Here is a 23454-nt window from a genome sequence, read left to right as displayed (position 1 = left end):
CTGGCTTCCCGGATCAGTTCCTGCCTGTGCGGCTTCCCTTATGGGGACTCCCCAATCGCTGGTTCTCCCTCGGTTATTTTCCTTCTAGTGAGTCCAGGGCATTCTCATTTGGGTTGAAACTCGTAGCATGTAAGTCTATAGTCCATTTTTATATAATCCTGTGCGAGTTTGGATGTAGTCGCCTTGGCGTCTTTATTCTGCAGCTATTTTGCCGGCTCCCGAGCTGGTCAAGCTGATCAGCGGCTTTGCGCGGCGCCCAGGTGCTCCGGATCGGGTCTGCAGGTTCAGTGGTTTTTCTCTCACCCAGGTATTGAGGATCAGATTTGCAGTCTTTCTGCAGCCTGGGCTCCACTCACTGAGCTGAGCCATCCAGCTTTACCTCCAGGGTTTTGCGTGGGGCAAAGCAGCTCCTGCAGCCCGCGGAACTTCCAGGGGTCCAGGTTTTCCCGGGAGTTCCCTTCTGGGAACTCCCCAATCGCCGATTCCCTCTCAGTTATCTACCTTCTAGTGAGTCCAGGGTTTTTTTGTTTGGGTTAAAACTTGTAGTAAGTGAGTCTATAGTCCGTTTTCAGTCCTTAATTCCTATGCAGGCTTGGACGCGGTGATCTCGGCGTCTTTACTCTGCAAGTAGGTGTTTTAAGGATAACTAACCTACACCTCCAAAGATCTACGATTTAGAATATTTACCTTTGTGGGGAGTCTTCCAGTCTCCAAAGGATAAACACAGTATAACATTTACTAGAAGTCTGTATTGTAAAGGTCATAAAGATTTGCAGCACAGTGAAAAGATGTCTTTTGCTCCCTCACACCGGGTACATTATGTGAATTACATTGCATCTCCCTTGGTCCACTGCCTGGCTAGCCTGTCACCTTCTGCTCTGTTAGTCAAATGCTGAAGTGGCTATACTTCCAGAGGATCCACAGGGTTGCAGTCTATCAAAAGAGAACAAATCTACAGCAAAACCTTGGAAATGGTCAAAGTGAGACTCTCAATCTCCTCTAAGGAGGTCCAGATGACTCTTGACTGTCACATTGCAGTGAGAGATTCTGGTGTGGATAGTAACCTTTGGTGGCTTAAAGAGATAATGGGATGAAGAAAACACAAAACCTGGTGGGCCAAGCATACTTGATCTCCTTCATCAATGTTATCTCCTCTAGGCCCAGAGCTGCAGTTGGGAGGAAGAGCAGGGATTATTTCAGCTAGTTCCTGAATTGTTTAGTGCAAATGGAAAACTTAGCAGTGATTTCGCTAGAGTATTTGGTGATTCTCTGCTGGAGATACGGCAGGAGGAGGGGCAGGTTTACTTTCTTGTTCTTGGCTCTGGAGCAGCCGGGTCTCTCTGGTGCATATCTTAACTGTGACTGCTGGTGCTGGGCTCTCATCATGAGACCCTTGCCTATCACTGGGTATCTTTGTGAAGTTATTTCTTGGAACACTCGACTGCTCCCAATTGGCCTTTTACAGATTACAGAATTACATTCCAGTGCTGGAGATGTCTACATCCGGAGGTTCTGGGCAGTATGCTCCAAGTCATCACACCAGTTAAGAGCCGCAGAGTCTCAACCGCCCACCCACCCTCCCATCCCCAAGTCAGGACTAGACGCCTAACTCCGAGGTCGTTGGGGGAGAAGCCGCCACTAGATGGCGTGCCGAAGCTTCGGTTTCTAACCTGATGCCAATTCTCAGTCGGTTTAGCCTGGATGTCTTTCTCAGCACCTGCGTTGCGTATCAAGTGTTATTACATTCTTCCTAACTTGGAAGGAAAGATGAAAATCCGACGCCCGTTTGCCTCACCATCTTCTTCCTCTCTGTACTCTTCCAGACTTGACCTCCACCCCGTGTCTTCAGCTTCATCGTGAGAAATCAATCTCCCAGCCACTAAGATTAGAACAGTGGAAAAAGCACTTTGCCAAAAGCAGAGCAAAAATTAATGGCGTATTAAGAGAAGGGAGGTCTACGTTTTTGTGAAACTATTACTTGACATACATTTCTCTGGTAATTTTGTTAAAAAAAGCCAGGTCCAGGGCCCTCTCTAGTGGCACAGCCGGTTAAAGAGCGGCACTATGAAGCTAGTCGCAGCCGCTTGAGCATGAGTTCCATCAATCCCAGGCCAGCGAGCTGACCGACATGGCAGCAGAATTTTCCTGTCTTGCTGGCTGCTCCCCTCAGCAGTGTGTTTCATCAGTCTGCCTGTTCTGCTCCCTATTCTGTCTCTAGTAAATCCTCTCACACCCCCCAAACCTCTGGCCTGTACCCCAGTTCTGTATGCATAATGTTTTTAAAAGTCATCTTATGACTTAATTACATTGAACCCCATACAATGAAGATTGAACTTCCATGTGCCTTTGCTGGTGGGTAACTTAAATCCTTTTCAGATGAGACACAGATATATATGCAGTTCCCCTGTTATTTCTCTAGTTTCATGATGCCAAACCAAAAGCACAAAACACCTTCCTATTTACAAAGGCATGAAGTGGAAGTCACTTGGTGTTTTCTCCTCCAGAACCCCAGTTCCTTCACAAGGTTTCCTCCTCCATTAGTTCCTGGTTATCAAAATTGGGAAATTCCTTTTGCAATTTCAGGACAATACTTTCTTGCTTTTCCCAATTACTGCTAGATACTGCAGACTCATTGGATTCCTCTCCCTCATCCAGTCTCTTCTTTTTAATAAATTGATCATGATTAAATTCTTTGTCTTCACTTTGAGGATGTTTGCCTCTATAAAACCTTTGCTTTCCTACTCCCCCAGAGAGCTGGGCTGAACTGATAGTCTTGATACTAATATGTAGGGTCTTTTCTCCACCCACAAACTCCCATTCAATGTAGCATATTTCTCCTTTGTCCATACTGTTGAAGTCTGTACTAGTCTCTGCTGTTTAAAAATTTACCAATCCTACTCCTACCCACAGAACTGCTTCTCAGAACTGTGTCCCTTTGGGTCTATGCTTTAAGAGCCACCAGTGAGTGGGGGCCAGGCCCTGGGGGCTGGTGGCCTAGATGGGACCTCTCCCAGAACACAATGAAGTCCTGTCTTATCTTCAGAAGTTATTGGCCTGTGTTTGTCTGATACCATCTTGCCTGATAAACAAATTCATCTTTGAAAACAGGACAGCCAATAAGGGGCAACAGCTCCACATATGAAGACCATCTATAGCCAAACCAACCCAAACTTTTGAAAAATGGTTAAGAGTTGCATTTTCTTAAATTACTTTGAGTTTATCCCTTTAACTCTCATGTTTTCCAACATAAACTAAAAAATTTAAGTGATAAACTGTTTTAAATAGTCAGTAAATATTTTTTAACAGGAAGCTTCCAGTATATGGTTGCCCTAAGGCTTGATGTTTGCTAGGCTTAGATGTTCCTAGAATCATCTTGATCACAGTTAATTCATTTTATTGTTTTCTTGGGAAAAGGTAGCTATAGTAATGAAGTATAATTAAGAAGAGATTCTAAGAGAACAATGATTCTCTGAGCTCCATCCACCCTTGACTTTCTGAGTGGGAAGGTTTCAGTGCTTAATTGTTCCCCAGGGTCTATATTCTAACAAGATACAGGTATGTGTTCTACATGCAACTTGAATCATAAAGTGGCTATTCTGTTTTTTGTTGTTGTTCAATATGTCTGTCACCCTTGGGGAAAAGTACTCCTATTCTTAAAAAAAAAAAAGCCCTCCCAACTCCTTCATTTTATCTTTCATTTGGGTAGTAAAGTGCCAAGTTAATGTTCCTAATCAAGTCTTGAATCAGTCAGTGAAGGAATCTTTTATAAAGGTGCCAAGAAAAAAAAATGGGAAAAAGATTGTGGTATTGGGAAACCTATATATCTAAAAGAAATTAAACTTTCATTTTATACCATATATATACAAAAGAAATTTGTGCACATCATACTTCTGACAACAGGCTGGTATACAAAATGTATAGAAAACTCAAAAGTCAACAGAAGGAAATTAAGTTAAAAAATGGGGTTTAGAAGAGCTAACTAAAAACTTTTCCAAAGGAGGTATACAGGTGGTCAACAGACACATAAAAAATGTTCATCATCACTTATTATCAAGTAAATGCAAATTAAAACCACATGATACCTCACTCCAAGGAGAATGACCTAACAGAGACAGAAGTAAATGTTGGGAAGGGTGTGGGAAAAAAGCAAACCTTGTATACTGTTGGTGAGAATATAAAACTAGACTAGTTCCTATGGAAATTATGGAGATTTTACAAAATATCAAAAAGTGACTTGTATATTGATCCAGCAATTCTATTCCTCAGTATTTAGCCAAAGGCCACAAAAACACTAATTTGAAAGGATATGCATTGTGTTCACTGCAGCATTAACCAAGTCATGGAAACATCCTAAATGCCCAATGATAGATGAGTGGATTAATTGTGGCATATATTACACACACACACACACACACACGGACTACTACTCAGTTATAAAAAAGATGAAATCTTGCCACTTGTGATGAGTGAAAGTGGAGGGGATTATGTTAAGCAAATCAAATCATAGGGAGAAAGACAAGTACCTGATGACTTCACTCATGTGGAACATAAATAAAAAAATGGAACAGAACTAAGTCAAAATAAAACCTTGAAATCTGACTACAGAACTGAAGCTACCAGAGAGGAGGGGAAGGGAGTGGGCCCAATGGATTACAGTGGATAATGAGCCTATAGTAGCTGTGGTAACATAATGTGAGGTGTGAACCTACATCCCCTAAATCATATACAGTGTTGCTGAATGTCAGATTAAGGTAATCACTTAGCAATGTACACTTAACAAAACATCCTTGATCAGTATAAATATGTAACAATTTTTATTTGCAAACCATACCTCAATAAAGCTGTAAAAACACCAAATCTCCATTTCCCATGTAACATTGGGCAGGTTTTCCCCAAAATTAAGTTATAAGACACTGAGGAGTCAGTGAGACTACATTACAGAGCTCAACAGATACTCTTATTTATATGGGCCTGGAGCTGCTAGTGCCAAGCTTCAGCCTCTTTAGATAAATATATTTGTAAAAACAAGCAGTTAGCTTAAATGGCAAGAACTGTCCTGGCTTAGAGATCATTCTAACCTTAACAGAGATCTACTTTTTCTGAAGTGCTAACAAGAGCATTATCTTCAAGTTGGCTTTCTGTATCTAACATTGAAGTCTCTGTAGGAATGTAACAGTGACATAGTTGCTTTATGAAAGAATCCATCTCTGCTAAAACCACACTTAGCCTCTTCCAAAGGCTGTGTAGTATACATGCAATGGCACGGGTGAAACAGCCAAGTGATCAATGAATCAGTCATCTGAGGACCAGTCTTGTGTTACTCTAAGTGAGACAGGTTCTGGCTTTAGAAATTCAAAGATGAACACGCTATCGAGGAACAAAGTCAAAGATCAGCTCAGTTCAGTCTATTTCCTATGCATCAAAGAAACTCAGGGTCTCATAGACTAAGATCTCAGCAAGTTCCAGTGGGATCCAGTCACTCTCCCTGAATGTGGATGACATTCTGACAGCACGACACATGAACATACTGTGGTGAACACTAGGTAGCACCACTTTTTTTAAAATCAAGTTCCCAGGAACAGAAACCATAAAATACCTAAAAGCAAAGATGGGTCAAACACTACACGACATACACTTCAGCGACATGTTTAAAGACAGAGCACCCAACACCACAATAGTGAAGGCAAAGATAAATAGATAGGATTACATCAAGTTAAAGAGCTTCTGTACAGCAAAAGAGACATTACTAAAAACAGACAGACAAATCACTAACTGGGAAAAGTAGAGATAAAGGACTGATCACAAAAATATACGGAGTACTGATGAAACTCAACAAAATTAAACAGCCCCATTAAAAAATGGGCAGTAGAGCTAAAAAGACACTTCTCCAAAGAGGAAATGCCGATGGCCAACAGGCATATGAAAAAATGTTCAACATCACTCGTAATAAGGGAGATGCAAATTAAAACCACAATGAGATACCACCTCACCCCAGTGAGAATGGCACATCTTCAAACAATTAGCAACAACAAATGTTGGCGAGGATGTGGTGAAAAAGGAACTCTCCTGCGTTGCTGGTGGGAATGCAAACTAGTACAACCACTATGGAAAACTGTTTGGAGGTTCCTCAAACTGCTAAACATGGAGCTTCCCTACGACCCAACAATCCCACTCCTAAGTATCTACCCAAAAGACACAAAAACACTGATTGAAAAAGATACTTGTACCCCCATGTTTATTGCTGCTTTATTTACAATTGGAAAAACATGGAAGCAGCCCAAATGCCCAAAAGTAGATGACTGGATTAGAAAGATGTGCTACATATATACAATGGAATATTACTCAGCAACCAAAAAAGAGAAACACATGTCTTTTGCAGCAACTTGGATGGAGCTGGAAAAGATCATGCTTAGTGAGATAAGCCAGAAAGAGAAAAATACCGGATGGTTTCACTCATAGCAGGAGTATAATGGACCAGGCGAGAAAATAACAAAAATAATGAACCACCATATATCAGAGACATTCTGTGGGGGCGGAGTGGGGAATGGGATCAAAAACGGCAGGGGGGGGCAGGGAGAGAGAAATGCACGGGATTATGGTGATGGCACATGGGTGACTTTGTTTTGGGAAACCCACGGGGATTACAATTGAGATGGAAAAAAAATGTACAAAATGATGTCAAAATAAACTTTTGTAATAAAAAAAGAGAGCCAAGAAGAAGAAAAAAAAATCAAGTTCCCAGTTAAACACAGTATCCCTTCCCCATTTTACCCCCTCAACTCTCACCTCTAGCTTCTTTGTCAGTAGTAAGGTCAAAGTATTTGATTCCCTATCAATATTAATGAAAATCAAACAAGTATTTAGGATTAAACACTTAGAATTCCACAATGCCTCCTGGATTGTGTTCAGATGTTTTAGTGTTTAAAAGACAAAAAGAGCAATATAGTCACATTTACATAGCTATTATAAATTATATGCTCAGTATAATCACTTATAAATCAACAAAAATGTTTAAGGAGCGCAGTATCTGCTAAACTGACTTGTCTGATGGGCTAGTTCCTGCAATTTCCTACAAAACATTTAAATGAGCGATCTTGAAGATAGTCTGATAATGGAAGGTCTTTATGCTTCAGATCAACATTCCTAGGTGTTCTTAGAGAATCCCACTCTGTTATCAGTTAGTTGGTTTGTAATCCCATCTCATGGTTAGGGTGTAGTTCACCTGCAATTTTACAGCTAGTGTTCTTTGGTAAGAATTTCCTGTTCATATTGTCATAGTTATTATGTGATTCAGAACCAGCAGCATCAACATTACCTGTAAAGTTTTCTTCCTGGCCCAGACCTACTACCTAATAATCTGCTTTTCACAATTCTTCTGGAATATTCTGGTATATGCTAAGTAGAACAACCTTTATGCCATAGATTCATCACCTGTTGATAGTGAAGCAAGGGTTCTTAACCTGAAATATGTAAATCCCTTGAAGTCAAAAGCAAATGTACACTTTCCTGGGGTGAGGCTCCATAGCAAATTTCAAAATGTTAATCTAGAAATGGTTAAGTAGTATTAGTCAGAAAAGTTAGAATTCACTTCTGCAAAATACACAAGACAAAATTTTCTCCAAGCCCTTTAATCTTCACTTAACAGTTGAGGCACAGCAATATTAAAATTGCATTTTAAAATTACAAGAGGATTTTTATGTCTGCATGATCTATCAATATTTTTTATATCTATGAAGCAGTGACATTCACTAATACTCTGGTCCAGAGGCTGATTCAACACATTCAGAAAGAAAAATTTTAAAAATTGTACTGTGGGGGTAAGGAAATGCAAACATTTACTGAGTGCCTACTATCCACTGTACTAAGGTTTACACTTGATATAATTAAAACATGAATGTTATGTTCTAGTCACCTATTATTTGAATACCACTGTTGCCAAGTGATCCTGTTTTAAATGGTCTCACCTTATAAAAACATGGTGGAACCAAATAGTAAACCTTTACTCAAACAAGTATTCTACACACATGAATACTTATGTCCATTCCCAAATATATTATGCATAGTATGGAGTTGAACCTCACTTGGCATAGCATCACAACTGCCTGATTTCACCATCCTGTAAAACTTCAGCTAGGAAAGTGTCCAGCAACGGTGTCTGCTGTTTTTCTATTTTTTATAAATTAACAGCTTCCTAAATTGGCACCTAAATTTAAAGCACCAAAGCCATCATTTAAACAAAATATGCTTAGCTTAACTAACTCTAAATGGAAGATATCCCTTTATGACTTTTCAATATTACAGCAAAACTAATTTGTCAAAAAGCCAACTGATATCCAGCTGGCTTCATAACCTCCCCAAATCTAAATATAACCTCCCCAAATCTAAATTGACCCTTATTTCTCAGCCAGTCCTTAGGTTTACTGGGCCCATTCCTTTGCTGAGCTACCTACCCCCTGCCTTTTCCCCGCTTCCCTGACTGTCCCTGGTGTAATTTTACACAGCTAGTGTTCAGGAAAGTGCAGGACAGGACAGTTTCCTAGCTGCATGGCTAATCACCTGATAGTACTCCACATGGCACATTTGTACTTGTTATCCCAGACTGAAAAACCATGCAGGGCATCATTAAAAAAAAGCAACAAAAATCACACTGCTTAAAGGTTTAAAAACACAAGCTTGGAAGGTACCTGAGGAAATCTTTTGATGTGTCTTTCCTACTCTGATGTTTAACTATATAGATGAGAATACTGGAGGTAAGTGCAGAAATGTCATGTGACTTTGCTCAAGGCTGTGCGGCTATCTGGAGGCAGAAACTAGGACATTCCAAACTCTGGCCACTATACAATCACCACAAAATTCAAGGTTAAGGTTAGGAAAAGACTGTCAATAAAAAGTCTCTGGGGAGGTGGGCAGGGGGCGCGGGCGGGGTGAGATCTCCACAGATTAAAGAGAAGACAATGAAAAATGTCGCTCAGTTCAACAGATGACACCAAGTACCAAAGACCTTTATTTTCAGATCTGATATTCAACCTGTGACCGTAGTTAGTATTTCACTATTTTGAGAAAAAAGTTACCTCCATTATTTGCTTCAGCCACAAGGTTACATCTCAATCTCATCATAGCAGGATAAATCAGATTGAAGGTGGTTCAGAGAGGTACATTGAAGATAAAAGCAAAGGGGAACATTTTTACAAGCATTATCATCCAGGTAACTTAAAGGTTAAGTTTCAGATTAATTTACAAGAGTGGTAACAGTTGATTTCTGTGAAAATCAGTATGTTATACCTTAAAAAAATCATCAATTAGGAAATACTAAGTCAGGCAAGCATGCAAAATTCAGAGTATAAAAAAAATGCAAGGCGTGGTTGCCCAAACAAATATACCGCTCAGGAAAAGGGTGATTGTAAAGATGTTGAACAGAACCAAATGCATTAAAGGTAAAAGGGACACTTCTCTGAATCAGCAAACCAATTTCCTCATTTTATAAATGAGTAAAGTAAGTAGAAATTAACTGATGAAGCACACATGGCTAGATTAGGAGTGTACAAAGATCTAATTCTACATAAATCTAAGATACAAGATAAATATCCAAGACACATTAGCCCACTGATTTAAACAAAACATCTCAAGACTGATTTACAGGATGGAGGTGAAGTTATTAATACAGCACAGCAGCACATTTCATATTTTAAAGAGATTAAGTGGTAGAAACTATTTCAAAAATTTTAATGCTCAGTTTTGAAAACAATCAGGTTTCCATCTGAGATATAACAAAATTTACCAGCTTTAAAATGTACATTCTTCAGCTTACCCTTATACTTTAATTGTTTATTTTCAAAACTGAGCCCTGGGAATTTTCAATACAAGCAATGTGATGCTATCTGTACATTTTTATTTTTCAAGGATGAACAAAATCTGTATTTCAGTAATGCATAGTGTACTTATAAAATGAAAAGCTTTCTATCAAAAAACACTTTTCATTGGAAAAAATAAATAAAACAGACATATGGATCTACACAAAGTAAAAATTAACTTTGGTAGATTTCAGTGTAGGACAGTCCATAACAAGTATATTTGCCCTTATTCCCCCAGAGCTGTTCACGTTCCAAGTTAAGATTTTAAAAATATTTTTAATTGAGATTATGCTGACATTTGTTTCTCATTCCACATCATCTTCAGCCAAGCTCTGAGCACTTACAATTCTCTGAAAGAGAAAAAAAATTTCAATTTTAAAAACAGGATCCTAAATTCTAAATTAAAAACAGGATTCTAAATTTAATATGCTAAAAAATCAAAACTTGCTAAAATTTACCTATTGTGCAACTTACCTCAATATTAAAACATTTTATAAAGTATTAACTAAGTAATGATCATACAATCAGTCCCTATTTCAAAATTAAAATTAACAAAGGAGGCACAGATCATTTTATGATATGTGGAATCAATTACATAAAATAAGATATTCTGACTTCCACAAAAACTAAAAATATAATTAGTGTTTCACTGATCATTCTAAACATTTGACTTTGGCCTGTAAATGGTCAGTCATTATACAAAGGAAAACACTATCCTGAAGCTAGCACTTAAATCTTTCCAGATAAAAGATATCACATTAACTTAGAAGCAGAAGCCATTTTCATAAAGGAATTCAGAATTCATTCTCAACTCATCCATATTTCAAAAGACATCATCTCAGGTCAATTTTATAAAAGTACTATTAGGTTATGCTACTGTTCAAAGTGCAAACTTATCAAGCAAAGGATTATTAATATTAAAAAGGATTTGATACAGAGAACCACATCAGTATAAATAAGATTTAGATTAAATCCTTGGTTTTTCAACACTTTTGAAACCTTTAGGAATGTTCTCTTTCCACTCTAAATATCAGTTTGAGGCATTAAATGCTCATCTTAACAATTTTTAATCATACCTACACAAATTAACATATGCAACATACATAATATTCCAAAAGATAGATTCAATTTGACTCTCTGGAAAGGATTAAAAACCAATAGAGTATGTTTTAATTTACTCTTGTTATACATAATCTTTCATACAAGGGTATTTTATAATACTCAATAGCAATATAGTGAAATAGCTCTAAATGCAAAGCCCACCTTGGCATAAAAAAAGCATGGTCCCACAAAAACTAGGCAGATAGTTTTAGAAGGTAGCTGAGTGGCGTGAATTTTGAGATTTGATTACCATGGTCACATTTCCTGATCCACCAAGAAACACAATCAATAGAGCTTCTGCCCAGTCATTTGAATGCTTTCCTACTAGGGAAGAAAATGTTGATTTCTCCAATACTATTTTCACAATGAGTTTCACTATTTTATCTTGTACATTACTCTCTTTTTTTTTTTTTTTTAAGATTTATTTATTCGTACAGAACTGGGGTTTAGGCAGAGATGCAGAGGGTGAGAGGATTCACCACAAGACAGAGCAGGGAGCAGAACAGGCAGATAGAGGAAGTACACTGCTGAAGGGAGCAGCGGACGGGTCAGGAGAGGTCTGCTGCGCCATGAGGATCTCCTCCAGGGCAGGCAGGGATCGAACTCACGCGTAAGTGGCTTAAGCTTCTTTGTGCTGTGCTTTAACCCGCTGCGCCACCAGGGAGGGCCCACATTACTCTCATTTTAAAGTTCCAATGTCCTTAAATTTAAATCAGATTCTACTCTCTTTTATCCTAAACATTTCAAATGCTTACCTGACTAATTGTTGGAAGTTTAGTCAGAAGCATCTGGAACACTGGTGGTGGAAGAGTTTGTTGTAATACTTGCAGTAACTGCTGTGGCTGTCCACATACAGCAATTGCATTTGTCAGATGGTCTACACCCTTCTCATATTCACCTGGAAAATTTACATTAAATTAACATGTAATCTGAAAACCTTCACTTTTATGAAAAATTCAGCCTCAATGTTTTCAACTGTATCTCTGAAAGTAACCAAAAATAATGTGCAAGTAAAAATTCAAAAATAACCTATGTCATATATTTCAAACTATTGTCATTAAACGAATGAATCATAGACACACAAAAGTTCCATAAACAAAACAAAGGTGCAGAAATATGCAAGTATATTACTACTTATGTACTTAGAATATTTCTGAAAGATTACGTAAGAAATTGCTAACAATGAACTACTACTTTTTTCCATGAAGAGAGAACTGAGGATTGAGGACTGATGGAGGGGCCCAATTTCACTTCAAACTAACCCCTTCGTTTCTGAATGTTACTTCATGCAAATTAAACAAAAAAGTTGTGACGCTAGCAGAAGAAAATGGTCACACAAATCAAAGTGGCAGGAAGAACCAGGTGGCACAGTGATTATCCAAAGACTAGGCTCTTTCGCCTACAAGTCTCATATCATTTTCACAATAATCTTCATAATTAACACTTTATAACCTCATTTTATATCCCAAGAAATTGAAACTTAAAGAAATTTGCTTCAAGTTGATAAGCCTTGAGCACCTTACTTGAGAACCGCTGCTTACATTACCAAACTTCTCCCAATTCAGTATTTAATAGGCAGTCTCACTAAGAATAAAGGAAATCAAAGGAATCACACACACACAAAATGTATTCTGAGTTTTTATGAAGATAACCCATGTGTTCAGATCATCTCTCTTCAATTACTTTCTTCCCCTACAAATTGGTTCATCTGTCACATCCCCCTACACCCTAATAAACTTGAGGGCTCTAAGTATGTTTTGGGGGAATAAATGTGTATACCCTCAGCTCCATGGTCTGACTTGCGAAGGTGTCATTTCTGGTGCTCTTCCCAGAGATCTGAGTCTCATTTATGGTAGTGTGCTTCTTATAATCTAACAGTTTAAATATAGTTGACATATATGATAGCACTTGCCAATGGGTAAAAGTTTCTAAGGCTAGTTTCTAACCTCTCTCTAATCTATCTAACCTCTCTGATCTTAGGTCAGAAAAGCCAAATATCCACCAACACTTTGAAGAATACAAATGTCCTGTCTTGATCATTTAGGCCACTGTCCTCTGGATGAGGGACAGTCACCATCTTGACCTACTCAGTTAATTGCTTTCATGAGGAATAAAATTAAATCATTATTAGCTCCACAATAAGAAAACCAACATTAATTCATTCACTGTTGGTGATCAAGTCAATTCTTGCTTGCAAATAAACCTTTTTTTAAAAGATTTGAAATCTTTCTGAACCTAATTAGCACTGACCTGACAACTTTTTTGCATAACCAACAATACTAAAAAATACTACATTCCAGGATACTTTTGTATATTGACACAATTTCAATGCAGTCAGTTTATCATCTTGAGCTCCCTTTCCCTGTAATGTGGTTATTGAGTTGCACTTCTGTTGACTGGATAAGCAGAGAATAAGTGGTATCTTTTGTTAATGACATGAACTGCATTATACAGTCCACTTATAATAAAGTGTAACTGAGTCAAATCCAGTGTGGTAAGAATGAAATTTCCATTTTCAAACACTGATTTAGTTGAGCAGATTATGTCTTCCCTTGCCCAGTTACCTGTGCCCTACCTGTTATGAAAATTAAACTACATAGCTATTTTGAAATGTTTAGAAACAGAAATGTTTCCCTGATGGTATCTATCTTATGTATTTCTGCACTTACATTTTGATTCATTCTCCTCGTTTATTTTCAATCTTAGCTTAGTAACTTGAATAGAGGAACTGGACTATCTCTTTAGGTGAACCTGAGTACATTTTAATTATTCAGCAAATTCTTTCCTGAGCTTTAAGGCCAGGAAATGTAACACATCCAGGTACTGACAGGTTGGCATGCCCAGATAAGACACACAAGCGGTCCCTCACCCTACCCACCTATAAAACTAGCCCAATTTAGCTCTTTAATTTGGCTGTTCCTGATGGAAGTCTTTTCTTACTAATGAACCATTAAAGACAAAAGTTTTCCCACCCTGAATAAAAATATGACCAAATCAGAGACTGATGGCTGGTACTTGAGAAAATTTAAACAATGAGTTGCAAACTAAAGAAATCAGAATGCTACAAAGATTTTAAAATGGAAACTCCAAAATATCCAACATTTGATGTGCTGCATGAACTTGGATTTCCATCAAGGGATGCAATGGCTCTAATGACTTGGAAGTTAGGGTGCTCTTGGCACTGATTTTATAAGCATAGAGGGAATGAATTACATTGCTGCCTAAGGATATTAATTCTGATTACTAAATGGAAATATTGCTGCTACTGGGGCTGTATAGGCAGAACACAGGTGTTATGAAACACTTTTCCACTACTTCTAAATATCCTGGACACAGTAAACAAACAGCAATTCTGCAAAGTTCAACCATTTCCTCTCTGCACTTGCACATTTGGTCCTGTTCAAATATTCTGAGATGAAATCTTGCTGTTAATGGAATATACTTAGTCAAAACAATAATAAATTTTAAAAAATTAATTGAAAAAGGAAAAAAAATAGAATCCATTAAAAAAAGGGGGGGAGGGTAGTCCTACAGTTGACCGCCCAAACTACTTATGATGATACTGACCCTGTCCCCCCCTCCCCCCAATTCTAACCATCTATGTCCTATACTTCTGCTAGATTGATAGTTTCCATTAAAAAGCAGCTTGAAAGATGAGTTGTTAAGCAACCCTCCAATGATGTTGGGCTTATGTGTGGTACATGAGCTTGAGAAGAATAACTCCCTGTCCCTCTTTGACCTCCTCCTAACACCACCAAATACTTGTTCTTATCAATTTGTACCCAACAGCTCAAGTCAGATTGATAGGTACAGGGCATGGAGCCACAAGATATAAATATTTAGGAGTACAATTTATTTTAGTATCTCAAAGTAAAATAATTCAAAGCAATACTTTATTTTGGGGAACTAGAAGAAAACTGATAGCAGTAAATAGATGTCTTCATGAACATGAATAAATATTATTTGAAAATTTGCATGTATTGAACTATTATAATGTCTCACAGATTATCACTAGCAGATTTCATATTTTAAAGTAAATTATAGCCTCCCAAATGATCCCCATATGGATTTAAGTGCTTTGTCCTAAAATTTATATCGAGAAGTTACATAAGTACTTACTAATAAGGTATTTCCACTTTTATTTATGAATATTATCAGCCTACCATATCATCCAAAAAAAGGTGATCACTATTTTTTTTTAAATGGCATTACTTCGGAAAAAGACATGTTATGAAGATGGTCACCATGATTTTTTTTTAAAGATTCATTTATGTATTTATGCATACAAGAACTGGGGTATAGGCCAGAGGTGCAGGGATTAGAGGATTCACCAGAGACAGAGTGGGAAGCAGAACTGACAGATCCGCTGAAATTCATTGTTGAGGGGAGCAGCGGTGGGTCACCTCCCTGGTCGGGGTTCGAATTCATGCTGCAGTGACTACAAATAGACTCACAGAGCTGTGCTTTAACCCTATGCATCACCAGGGAAGACCAGGTCACCTTTAAACTTTTAACTCTCTTCCCATGAAAGAATCTACATTGTCTCAAATCATGTATCTTAAAACTAAGGATATGAGCAATGAGAACAGAATATCAACTCACCACTTGATACTACTTTCATTAATTATAGCAACTACTTCAAAGCCATTATAAGACAAAAGATTTATATTAAGAATCTAAAATTACTGAATGAACTATAGTGTGATAAAACATCCATCTGACTGATGAAATAGATATAAAACACAAAATCTAAACTAAGTTAGATTTAGATCACTGGTAGGTTCTGCAATCAGGTAACAATGTATTGATCAAATAAATACTTATACAAGCTTTTTCTTCCTATAAGTACTAAAGAAGACCTGAAGATTAGATAGAGTTAAGGGAGAATATTCATATATATTCTTTCAGGCATTATTTACGTATCAAACTGTGATTATATTTTCTAAACTATTTTAAAGCAATCATCCTTAAAGATTATTTTCTACTCCAATCGTGTCAATACAAAATTCACTCAAAATATATTATGAGCAACAATAAAAAGAATTTCTAAGTAAAATATTCCTCATAATATTAATCTAAAACATGATTTAAAATATTTAGAACACTTAAAAAATTAGCCATACTGTACCAAAAAGAGCTCCTTACTATTATATTACTATAATATAATTCTAATTTTCTGATCTTTTAATAACCATTACCTTGTGCTAATAACTCTTCACCAAGTTGTATTTCTTCAAGGAAGAATTTCTGAACAGCCTCAGCATCTTTAAGGTCAGGTAACTGTTTGGAAATAGGATATTTAACTGATAATACGATTACGCTAAGAGATATAACCAATACACAGAAAATCTTGCTATTAAAATTAGTTGAGTAGTTTTCTACAAAGATAATAAAAGGAAATTCATTTTTCAACACATGCAAGGATTGCATCTACAAATAAATGCATAAAAATGTTTATTGATCAAACTAGTATTTGAACAATTCTCAGAAAGCCATAAATCAAATCTAAAACAAAAAACTAAAACAAGAAATACCTCTACCATAAAATATGTATTTTACTAATCTACTCTTTTATCACCATCATTATAGATACTTACACAACTACAACGTGTTCTTCTAATCCAACAGTATTTTGTACAGATTTTATGTGCATCTAAAAAGTTATTTTTAAATTGCAGTAGAATATCCCACTAAGGAATATTATTATAATCATTATGTATTTGCTGAGCATTGAACTACTTTTATTTTTTCTGCTACTATAAATTATAAGAAGCTTTATTTAAATAAGCGATGGTTTTATTTAGTAGTTACATATTATCAGGCTGAAATATGGTATTTCACAATGCTACCAGCTATTGAAAAGTTCCTTTTTAATAGACTGCTATTAACAGTTTTTGTTTCTTGAATTATAGTTTCTTAAAAAAATAGTGTTTATTTTATTTATTTATACATATAAGAACTGAGAGGGTATGGGAGTTCACCAAAGACAGTGGGGAGTAGAGCAGGCAAATCTATTGAAATGCACTTCTGAAGGGAGCAGCTAGCTAGTCAGAAGTCTGCTGTGCCATGTGGGCTAGCTCCTGTAATTAGCAATAGCTAGATGGCACTGAGACTTTAAACCCCAGGCCATCAGGGATGCTTCTGTATCCAACACAGATAAACAATGTAAATTTTTCTAAGTAGAGGTACTTTACTATCTCAACTCATGGTTAGATTTTGATTATAACTATACCTAACAAGACAAGCTGTTATGCATGTATCTATTTCCATATATCTTTAAAAGTAATAACCTGATAACCTATTTCCTTATTAGGTGTCCAGTTGGTTATGTCTACTGTTTCAAAATAACAAATTGCAACATTTATTGATTTAATAATCCTTCAACTTGCTTAAAAAGAACCACTATTGATTCAGTAGCCCAAACCCTGGGAATTCAAACAAAGGAAGTAATTTAATAAAAATGTAAAGCTATATGCACAATGATTAACATTTACTTACTTAATTTACTTACACATGTCACAGAACATTTTTTTTAACCAAGCAGATAAACCTATGTAGTCATTAAAAATAATCATGAACACAGGATCTATAAAAAGAAAAAAATGAATAAAAGATTTATATCTACATTTACATATTACTACAGAAAAATTTGTTGTGCTGGAATTTTGGATCAGTGGGCATGAATAATATTTTGTAACTTTTGGAATGAATACCATGTGGTTCTTTCAAAGAAAGCTGGAGGAAGGAAACTAGTAAATGTTCAAATTATCAAATGTGCAAAGTATTTTATTATTTCAAAACAGCTGCTTGCAAACATTTGAATCTTTTGGAGTCACCTTTTAGCCCTTTATATATATTGCTCATACTAAGCAGCCTCTGTAATGGTTGACACAAGGCGATCAAGATATTCAGCAGTTGACATGAGTTAACTATTGCTAGAAACATATATTTTAAAATAGAACACAAATATCTTATGTAACTAGCTTTCTCAAAATCTATTATGTGAAGTAGATTTTAAAAAATTAGTTCTATAGAGTATGTAATAATAATAATAAAAAAAACAGATTGAAGTTACCTTGGAAAGTCCAGCTCTCTCCTTAGCAAGCTTTTGCTTCTTTCTTCCTGCAAAACACAAAATATTTTCATTTTCTCATTATTAAAATGAGAACTGAAAGAAGCTAACTAACAGCTGTGGCAGTCATTCATTAGCAAAACATTTCTGACTGTTTTCCTTATTAGTCACAATTATATGAAGAGGTCTGGCCAAGGAGCTATGGATAGGAAGTTTTTCTTCTCTGGAGCACCAGAATCAATAATTCACAAGATGACGACAATTCCATCAGCTTAGTCTAAGTACCATAAACAGAGCAAGCTCCTCCTGTTCCTCCCTAAACCTACACAGGACAGAAACTCAGGCAATAATTAAGCCACTGCTATGGAAGGGGTACAGACTGCAGGCCAAGGACTACAGTGTCTAGAAATACACAGCCAAAATCTTAATGCAACTATTTCTAGCTAGTTATTGGGGAGGGGGAGAAGAAGGCAGGGGCAAGGGGGGAATGGGAAGCACCTTATCTATATTCTGGAAATTTTTTTTAAATCTGCTTTTTACATGAAATAACAATAATGTTTAAAATCGTAATCAATAATAGGATAATTACTGCATTACCATTATTTTAAATTCTTATTTAATTTTGCACCTCAAGTGACAGAGATAGCACAAGCTTTGTTTATATCCCTTCCATTTACTAGCAGTGTGATCCTGAGTAAATTACAGTAAATGTCTCACTTTCTCCATAAGTAAATTTGGTCTAAAAGCTAGTTTCATAGTGGTTGAGAGGATTAAGTAAATTAATGGGTATTTAAAGCTACACTCAGCTAAGGAGCTGTGCTATGCCACCTGAGGCCTTACAACAGTCACTAACTACAACAAGAACAACAACATGGGAAATAACCAAGAAAGGTCTAAGGCTTGAATACTACTTGAGTGACCTTTGGCAAATACATCTCTTAACTCTCCAAAGATAAAGAATGTTTAACTTTACTACTGTGAGCAAGAAAAGAGCCATAAGGCTATGTCCTCTGGAAGCCTTCAATCATTCTACAATTCAAGCCCCCATAATTCAAAATGTGGCAAAGCCAAGTTACATACAATTCTAGCAGTTTCAACAGAAAAAGAAAATAGGTTAAAGATTATCTTACATAATAACTTGAAGACTATTTTTCTAACAAATTACTCCCTCCTAGGTGTTCACCAATGAGTAACTAACTGAGGAGACCTAACACTTAACAGTCTCCTCTCAATTTGTTTAAGGGCATCTTCCTTCATTCAGTCTTTAGGCAAAAGAATAACATGACATCAGTTGATACTTACTAAATACTACTGATACTACTAAGTGCTAGAAGAAGAGGACTAAGAATAAAAGAAAAAGGAAGACATCACAGAGGAATTGTATATGAAAAGAACTTGATGCTAAGGGTTATGTGCTCTCAGTTAAGTTTTAGATGCTATGTGACATACAACTCTAAATGTTATTAACTATCTTATTTAATCTTCATAGTAACATTATGGTAGGTACTGTAATCACTTTCACCAAAGTCACAACTATTAAGTGGTGGAGTGTGGATTCAAAATCAGACAATGAATTTCAGAGCACATGTACCTCTACAGAGTAAGAGAAGACATTACCATCAAAATAAGTGAGACTGCAGAAATGCATATGGCAACTTTGTAGAATATACAGAGAAATACAATTTGCTAATGCAGACAGAAAACGATAACGAATTCCAGGAGAGTAACTTATTCCCATTATTAACCTATCTTAGTCTTTTTTTTTAAATGGGGGTGGAAGAGTTTGTTACTGTGTATGTTTTATACTGTTACTACATTTTCAGAGGATTAAGCTGCTTTAAATTTCTAGCAATAAAATTAAAATTCTGGCTTTCCTATCATAAGACAATTAACTTGTTACACTGACTTATTTTCAGAGATAGTTTCATGTACTATCTCTATGATAAAAAGGGACATAATAACAGGCTGATAAAACCAGTTATACATTCAATCAATGAAAGCAGGCCTGGATTGAGTATTTGCTAGAAAACAGTCCCAAATGCTACTTTGTAAATCTAGCAAATTAAAGCAAACCTGTCTACTTTCAAAACATTAAGAGATTACTTAACATATTTTAAAATGAACCTTATTTTTATGTAGAACCTTTTTTTATGTAGTACTATATAAATGAAACCTGCTGCTAGCAATATAATTTGACAGGTTTTTAATAATAGTAATCAGACCAATTTTTTAAGTGTGCTTTAAGAGTTCTGATAATCCTCATTTACCAATGAAAGACAAAAATCTCAACAAATATCCTTGGGGCCTCCCTGGTGGCGTCAGCACTATGAAACTACTGGCAGCGACTGCGGCATGTGTTCAATCTTCAGCCACATGGCACCACAGACCTCTGACCAGCTGCTCTCCTCAGCAGTGTATGTTCTGCTCCTCACTCTGTCTCTGGTGAATCCTCTCACCACCCTGCACTTCTGGCCTATGCCCCAGTTCTTGTATGCATAAGTAAAATCTCTAAAAATAATTAATATCCCAAATCTAGCCTCAAACCTTAAACCACAGAGCCTTCCCTGGTGGCACAAAGGGTTAGGATGCAGCACTGCAAGCTAGGCGCAGCCACTTTAGTGAGAGTTCAATCCCCAGCTCTGAAGTGATCCACATGGCAGCTGCTCCCCTCAGCAGTGTACTTCATCGATCAGCCTGTTTTGCTCCCCACTATGTCTCTAGTGAATACTCTCACCACCCCAGAACCTCTGGCTTGTACCAGAGTTCTGGAGGCATAAATAAATCTAAAAAAACAAACAAACAAACAAACAAAAAAACACCACAGGCATGCCTTTTCCTTATCATAAATGCAAAACACCCCAATTAAGACCAATAATTTCTTTAAACATTTTGCAAAATTATTCTGAATAAAAGCCTTATTTGCTTAAAAAAATCAAGTAATAGTTATATTTATAAATAATCCTTAACATTCATCAATTACTACATCCCAGGGATTGTTCCCAACTCTGCATTTAGTATACCATTTTAATTTTTTTTTAAAAGATCTATTTACTTATTCGTACAGAACTGGGGTACAGGCCAGAGATGTGGAAGGTGAGAGGATTCACCAAAGACAGAGCTGGAGGCAGAACAGGCAGATCAATGCATAACACTGCTGAGGAAAGCAGCGCGGGTCAGGAGAGGTCTGCCAGGCCACGTGGTCACCTCCGGGGCAGGCCGGAATCGAACTCATGCGGAAGTGACTTTAGCTTCTTAGTGCGGTGCTTTAACCCGCTGAGCCACGAGGGAGGGCCCTAGTATACCATTTTACTTAAACTTTAAGTAGGTAATCCAAGGCTACTCAGCTAATAATTCATGCCTGACAACTTAAATAAGTATGTTGGGGGGGGGGGCATCTATTGAAGATGAAAGAAAATGGAATTTGAAAATAACACATCTTTCCTTTTTCTAAAGTGGTAAGTAGTATTTACAGTGTTTCCAAAGGAAGGGTTAATCCATTCATTATAGAGTTAAGCCTTTATCTGGTGACCTCCATCTATTTTTAAAGAAATAGTTTTAGTGAAATGATCTAAATTCCAATTACATTAATATATTTACCAGCTAGCATTCATGGAAGGAACCTTTCCCATACATGGAATGGTAGAAGACACCTGAAACGTCTTAATCTCCACAAAACCAATCAGAGGCACGCGGGGCATTACCTGATTTTACAACCTATGAAAGTTAAGATTTGGAAAATCCAGGATTATGTTGCTAATTTGTGACTAACCTGGGCTTGGGGACTTTGTCTAAAACTAAATGGCATCCTTTCCATTAGTTTATCTAGCCATAAATGAAGTAAGTTTCTATATGCCTCTTCTCATAAAACGTGAGCTAGAATTATTGCAGATTAACACCATCAGTATTGTTCAATGTGCCAGTCACTAGCCACACGTGGCATCTAAAACGATTTGTAACTTAATACGGTCACTTCGTTCTACTTTCTGAGTTTTAATGACTTGAACATTAACCTTAATCTCAGAAGCTGTTTTGACTGAGTAAACTAAATTAGTTACAAAAAACACTTATGCAACAAATCTGCCCTATTATTGCAAATGAGTTTTTGTGCGTCGAAATTCACAGATCACATTGGTTCTGGTGACTAGATTTTCCTCTTGTAAATCTCTCCTGTAAAAAGATGTCGCAGGTTTGAAATAAGACCGAGCTACAGAAAAAGCACAGCCCTTTGGACTGCCCTGCAATTTCTATAGCATTCATTCATATCTTGGAAGCACTTAACGCGAAGCTACCAAGGGGGTTTAAGAATGCAACAAAGACACCGCGAATTGGCTTTGTAAATTTAGTCTCAGGCACAAAATCGTGAAAAACAAAAAACATGATTTTGCGTTCAGAAGAAAGGTTTAAAACGTAAACGGCAAAAAATGAGGTAAAGAGGGAATGCACAACTCCCCACTACCACCATTACCACACAAACAACAGTGTATTTAGAAAACAAAAGTGCATGAGGAAAAACAAAATGGGAAAAATCGTTCCTCCAAAATGGAGGGAATCGTGCAGGGCACAAGAGCCAGGAGCAGCGCTGGGAGCGCTCCAACAGCGTCATCACCTTTTTCCGGTCAGATTGCTCGTGGCCGTCACCACAAGAGCAACACCACGAGACCGCCCGGCGCGCGACTCCACGAAGCCCCCAGACAAAATCTGTGGGTGGCCAAGCGCAGCAAACCTGCCCGAGGGCGGCAGCGGGACCAGGGGCGCGGGGACCTACTCACGTTCTCGCAGCCTGTTCTTGAAGTTGGGGTCGCTCCGCCTCTTACGGTCAAAGTAAATGCAGTACCCGATGAAAAGGGCGCCGCATACACCAGCGGCGATGGCGCTGTTCCGGCCCACCATGTTCCCCCGATCGTGGAGTTGGGTCGGCGGCAGCAGCGCCCGACAAAAGGCCGTTGGCCGGGAACCCTCAGAGGTAACAGACCCACTCACACCGGCCGCCCGCCGCGAGCGACGCGGAAAGGGCGAGCGCTCGCCACTTCCGGCCCTAATCGCCCAAGGCCCCCAGGGACGTCCGCGGCGGTGCCTGAGCAGAGGCGCCCGCGCTACTTCTGCGCCTGTGCAGGGGGCCTAGACCATGACGCTTTAGCTGGGGGTGGGGCGGAGATGAGGAGGCAGTTAGCGTCAGAGTCTGGGTTTGGGAGTGACTGCTCGCTGCTTTAAGAAGGGCTGAGCGTGTCTTGAGCAGCGAGTGTGGGTCGTGCACAAACTCACACAAGACTATAGCTTACAGCCTGGCTCCTGCCAAAAGAAAGATGGAAGGTCGTTGACGACAGGCTTCTTTTTACTGTATAATACTGGCGATCAGTGACTCTTGATTTTAACTGAAATTTGCTTTTTCAAGTTCACTCACAGTCCATTGTACAAGCCCTGTATTTTTGT

At 37.7% G+C, this 23454-nt stretch overlaps 1 protein-coding gene across 1 annotated transcript; it reads right to left on the bottom strand.

The window, feature by feature from the left end:
• Positions 1–8972: 8972 nt before the first annotated feature.
• TOMM20 (translocase of outer mitochondrial membrane 20 homolog (yeast)) lies at positions 8973–23061 on the bottom strand. Its single transcript, XM_004691124.2, has 5 exons — positions 22794–23061; positions 18028–18074; positions 16151–16232; positions 11708–11850; positions 8973–10201 (listed from the first exon to the last, which is right to left on the bottom strand). The coding sequence occupies exons 1-5, from the start codon at positions 22912–22914 to the stop codon at positions 10157–10159; spliced, it is 438 nt and encodes a 145-aa protein (XP_004691181.1). The 5' UTR covers positions 22915–23061; the 3' UTR covers positions 8973–10156.
• Between the last annotated feature and the right edge of the window lie 393 nt (positions 23062–23454).

The sequence above is a fragment of the Condylura cristata genome, unplaced genomic scaffold (genome assembly GCF_000260355.1).
Source record: "Condylura cristata isolate star-nosed mole 26May11 unplaced genomic scaffold, ConCri1.0 scaffold00030, whole genome shotgun sequence".
Taxonomy (NCBI): domain Eukaryota; kingdom Metazoa; phylum Chordata; class Mammalia; order Eulipotyphla; family Talpidae; genus Condylura; species Condylura cristata.
The sequence above is the reverse complement of the archived record's forward strand: the minus strand, read 5'-3'. Positions and strand labels throughout refer to the sequence as shown.